This window comes from Myxocyprinus asiaticus, chromosome 11 (genome assembly GCF_019703515.2).
Source record: "Myxocyprinus asiaticus isolate MX2 ecotype Aquarium Trade chromosome 11, UBuf_Myxa_2, whole genome shotgun sequence".
Taxonomy (NCBI): Eukaryota; Metazoa; Chordata; class Actinopteri; order Cypriniformes; family Catostomidae; genus Myxocyprinus; species Myxocyprinus asiaticus.
In genome coordinates this window covers 51,787,501-51,792,500 of record NC_059354.1, presented here as the reverse complement: position 1 = coordinate 51,792,500, position 5,000 = coordinate 51,787,501, and the positions used below count along the sequence as shown (strand labels likewise).

Sequence of the window (5,000 nt, the reverse complement as noted above, 5' to 3'; positions counted from 1 at the left end):
AGGGTTGTGTCAGTTAATACAGGTACTCCACTAAAATAATTCAGAATGCTGCTCTAAACATCATGTTTGCACTTATATTTAATGTAAGTAGAATTAACAGAAAAGGTGCGCCAGTTTTAGCACTTTTTTCTTTGATGTTTTCCGCTTCATTATAATGCAGTAATACACTGATGTAGTGTTTGACAGCTTATCCTAGTGCCTCAGGGGCCTGTTTATTGTTTAATTTAATTTACAGTTAATAAGACAGTTATTTGTTTTAATTCAGTTTATTTCAGTTAAAACAATTATTTTCTGTGGTTTTAGTCTACAGCTGAAGAATTTGAGAGAATTTTCACATAAATTATACTTTTCTTTTTTACCAGTCGCACCGTGATTATGTCAATACTTCATATGTGTCTTTTTTTAAGTAATGAGTAGTAATAATCGTGCATGAGTCCATAAACAGAGTTTTACAGTAGACTCGTTACAGCGATATACATGTGCTGTAAGTCTGCACTACATTAAGCTTTTAATAGCCTGTATATTCACCAGATGAAGAGTATATGTATTTGATTGTCAATAGATTCGTATTATTATCTATATGTTATGAAGTTGGAGACATGATGTACAGCTTGTGCTGATGGAGCATGTTTTCATGTATTGGCATTTTTCGTTGCATGCCCTCGCTTCAAATTAGAACACAAAATAGCAAAATTTGCATTAAAGTGAGGATTAAAATAGAGATAAATATAGATGAATATTAGTGTCAGTGATTGTTTATATTTCCCTCCTGAGGCTGCAGTCATACTCGAGATCCCTCCAGAGCCATCCACGGGGGGAAAACGTGTCGCCGTTGATTTTTACAGACAGTCAACCGTTCCGAAAGCAGCTAGTGGTGCCGATTAATCGTCAAAATAAATAAATGAAGTGGTTGAGTTCTATTTAAGAGAATAGAATAAAGAGAATATTATATGGGTAAATCTAATGAAGCTTTTTTAAGAACATTTCCAGGTCACATTTCACATAAAATGTCAACAGAAGCAAATGAAAAAGTATATTTTGCCTTAAAGAAAATGAAGCTTATTTTGGGAGTATTAAGATGTTTGTATTGTGACTTTAGGCCTCAAAGAGTCACCACTGATGACATTATATTTGCAATATTGTGTGTGTGTGTGTTGCAGTTTGAAGGCAGTAATTTAAAGCAGTTGGTGTTGAGGATCTGTAGGGGGCGTTACACTCCAGTGTCTCAGTGTTTCAGCGCTGAACTGCGACTGATGCTGAACCAGCTGTTTAAAGTCAGTCCACGTGACCGGCCCTCGGTTAACTCACTACTCAAACGACCTTTACTACAGACACAGATCAGCAGACACCTGGAGCCTCAGGTATGATGATGTCAGCTGGATACACAGGATGTTTAAAAAAAATACCACCAAAGTAAACAGGAAACCCTGTAATGATTTCAGTTCTCACCATATGCAATCAAGTCACTCAAGGCTGTGTCTTACACAATATTATCTTTTATTTCAGTTGTTGGAGGAGGAGTTCAGTCACACTGTTCTACACAAACACACACCAACAGCCAACAGCACAGGTGTGTGTGTGTGAATGCATAAATCCAGTATAATCTGGTATCTGACAGCAAAAACTCATGCAACCAGATGCATACTTCAGTGCAAACTCAAACACTTCTCTGTGTGTGTCAGCAGGTTTATCTCTTCTTCTTTTTTTCTCTTTCTTCTTGCCATTTCCAAAGGATTCATAGAATCTCAGTTGTTGTTTCAGTTCAGAATAAACATGAAGATTTTGATCAATCTGTCACTCTTTGTCTCCTGCAGATAAAATGTGTAAAGTTCCTGTCGGACATAAATCTGTCCTGAAGCCCGTCAACAAAACACTCCAAAGAGTCGAGAAGAGACGAGCAAAACTCCAGAGCTCCCACAATCACGTGTGTCTTCATTGTGCTCTTTATTAAGACTATCACATGACTCGTGTCAGAGATTCAGTGCGGCGCTCAACGCCAAACATATGTGTGAATGATAGCATCATAGATGGCCAATTTTACAAGGCTGCAAAAAAGTGAGAAGTGTGTACAGTAAAAGTGTGAACCTGAATTTGAGCTCAGAACAGAAACGAGTTCTGGCGACTGCTTTCATATGTCACAGAAAGAAAAAAAGGACTTTTAATGTTCTTGTAGCTCAGTTGGTAAATCACAGTGCTACAAACGGTTTGATTCCCATGGAACACACAGACTGATCAAATGAAATTTGTGTGGGATAAGTGAGGGATAATGTACAATCAGCCAGTCGTTATCGCAAAATAAACCTCGACAGGGTGATCAGGACCTGAGTAGAGGACTGCAATAATGACTGGCTGACTGTACATTATTCTGCTTATTTCATGGCTACACCACAAACAAATCATTTTCTTACAGAGTATTTTTGTCCTATTTTCCGGCTAAAATATCTACACATTCTTTAAACCAGATATATTGACTTGAGAAGCAGAATGGCATGAGGTATTAAGTCTTGTTTTCAGAGAAATCTAAGGCTACGTTCACACCGCACCCAAATCTGATTTTTACACTCACATGTGACAGATCTGTTAATTTGGTTGACAATATGAACAGCCAAAAGCACTTTGAATCTGACATTTTCAAATCCGATCTGGGCCACTTTCATATGTGGAAATAAATCAGATGTGTATCTGATCTTTTCCAATGTGTCTTCAGTGTGAACAGGCCAGATTTAATGTGATTTTAACATCAATCTAACTCAACATTCATTATTTGTGCATGTGGTTTCCGGCATATATAGGCGTGTTATGTTGTAAAACTTACAATTGCATTCATTTCTTTTTTAAGGAAAGTAATTAAAATGCTCAACAGTTGGGTTTAGCGATTCACTTGGACTTCCCTAGTTTCTATATTTCTCAAACTGTATCAGAACTTGAATGCAGGGGGGCCTGGGTATCTCAGCGAGTATTGATGCTGACTATCACACCTGCAGTCATGAGTTCAAATCAAATGAGTGACTCCAGCCAGGTCTCCTTAGCAACCAAATTGGCCCGGTTGCTAGGGAGGGTAGGGTCACATGGGGTAACCTCCTCGTGGTCGCTATAATGTGGTTCTCGCTCTTAATGGGGCACGTGGTGAGTTGTGCGTGGATGCCGCGGAGAATAGCGTGAAACACGCGCTATGTCTCTGTGGTAACGCGCTCAACGAGTCACGTGATAAGATGCGCGGATTGACGGTCTCAGACGCGGAGGCAGCTGAGATTCGTCCTCTGCCACCCGCATTGAGGCGAGTCACTACACTACCATGAGGACTTGGGAATTGGGTATTCCAAATTGGGGAGAAAAGGGGAGAAAATCAAAAAAAACAAAAAACAAACTTGAATGCAAGCAAGTCAATGGAAGTCTGAAATAATTATAGACAACAACTTCTTACCTTACATATATGTTTCACTCTTAAGTTATATTACACTCTGATCATTAAATTGCATCATATGAATATCCATTGAGACGGTCTTTTTTTATCATCACTTGCTGACATGGTATTCAAGTGTCCTATTCGCTTAAAAAAAAACAACAGCTGTGTACATTTTCAAATGCAATTTACTAGATTATTAATATTAGGCTAAACATTTAAAAAAATTTTTATCCCCTTTTCTCCCAGTTTGGAATGCCCAATTCCCGCTACTTAGTAGGTCCTCGCGGTGGCGCGGTTACTCACCTCAATCCAGGTGGTGGAGGACGAAGTCTCAGTTGTCTCTGCTTCTGAGACCGTCAATCCGTGCATCTTATCACGTGACTCGTTGTGCATGACACCACGGAGACTCACAGCATGTGGAGACTCATGCTACTCTACACAATCCACACACAACTTACCACACACCCCATTGAGAGCGAGAACCACTAATCACGACCACGAGGAGGTTACCCCATGTGACTCTACCCTCCCTAGCAACCGGGCCAATTTGGTTGCTTAGGAGACCTGGCTGGAGTCACTCAGCACACCCTGGATTCGAACTCACGACTCCAGGGGTGATAGTCAGCGTCAATACTCACTGAGATACCCAGGCCCCCATTATTAGACTATAATATTGAACATGCCAGAGTTTGATACGCATGTTCAGGGACTATTATACACATGCGTGTCAGATAAAGAGCATCAGCTGTTCAGAACATTATCTGATATGGGCTTCATTTAAAATGTCATGTGAACAACCTTACAAAAAAATCAGATTCGAGTCACATTCAGCTGTGGTGTGAACGTAGCCTAAGAACTTGTTTTCCCTTTCAATAAAGTTTATTTTTCTTACCCAAGTGGCAAATAGTTTTCTTGTTGTAAAATTAAACAGTGCTACATTTTGTCAGATTTCTCTGAAAATGAAATATATCAATTTGCTTCTCAAGTAAATGTTTCTTAAGAATGTGTAGATATAGAACTAGAAAATAAGACAAAAATACATAAATAAATGGACATGAGACATTGATTTGAGTTTAAATTGTTATTATGTGAAAAGAGACCGCAGAGTCTCTATTTGTGTTCTGTTGGAGTTTATTTTGCAAAAAGGACTGAATACACTGAAAAAGATCTTATGTTTATTTTAATTTTTTTCCAGTTAAAATATGTAAACAGGTCAGTTTACTTGAGAAGGAATATTTTGTCTTGTTTTCAAAGAAATCTAACAAAATGTAGCAACGTTTATGCTTATTACAAAATAAAAAAACTATTTGCAAATGGAATAAAAAAAGCAGATTCGATAAGAAAACAAGTGTATTTTTCTCACCCCATTGGCAAATAGTTTTTTCTTGTTTTAAACATAAACTGCACCAAATTTTATTAGATTTCTCTGAAAACTTAATCTCATTCCATCCTGCTTCTCAAGACATTTTTCATGTTTTAAGAATGTTTATATATTTTTACCTGAAAACAAGATGAAAATACTCAAAGAAAAATATTTTTTGCAGTGTATCCCACTTATTACAAGACTACTTGCCAAATAAATAAATAAATGTAT

At 37.8% G+C, this 5,000-nt stretch overlaps 1 protein-coding gene across 1 annotated transcript in view; it reads left to right on the top strand.

Annotated features, from left to right (window-relative positions):
• LOC127448242 (serine/threonine-protein kinase Nek5) overlaps positions 1-5,000 on the top strand; it is a 30,422-nt gene that overhangs the window by 9,631 nt on the left and 15,791 nt on the right. Inside the window, exons 8-10 of the mRNA XM_051710634.1 lie at positions 1,161-1,361; positions 1,507-1,570; positions 1,815-1,924. Of these exons, the coding sequence (XP_051566594.1) occupies positions 1,161-1,361; positions 1,507-1,570; positions 1,815-1,924 (375 nt within the window). The remainder of the gene's footprint in view (positions 1-1,160; positions 1,362-1,506; positions 1,571-1,814; positions 1,925-5,000) is intronic.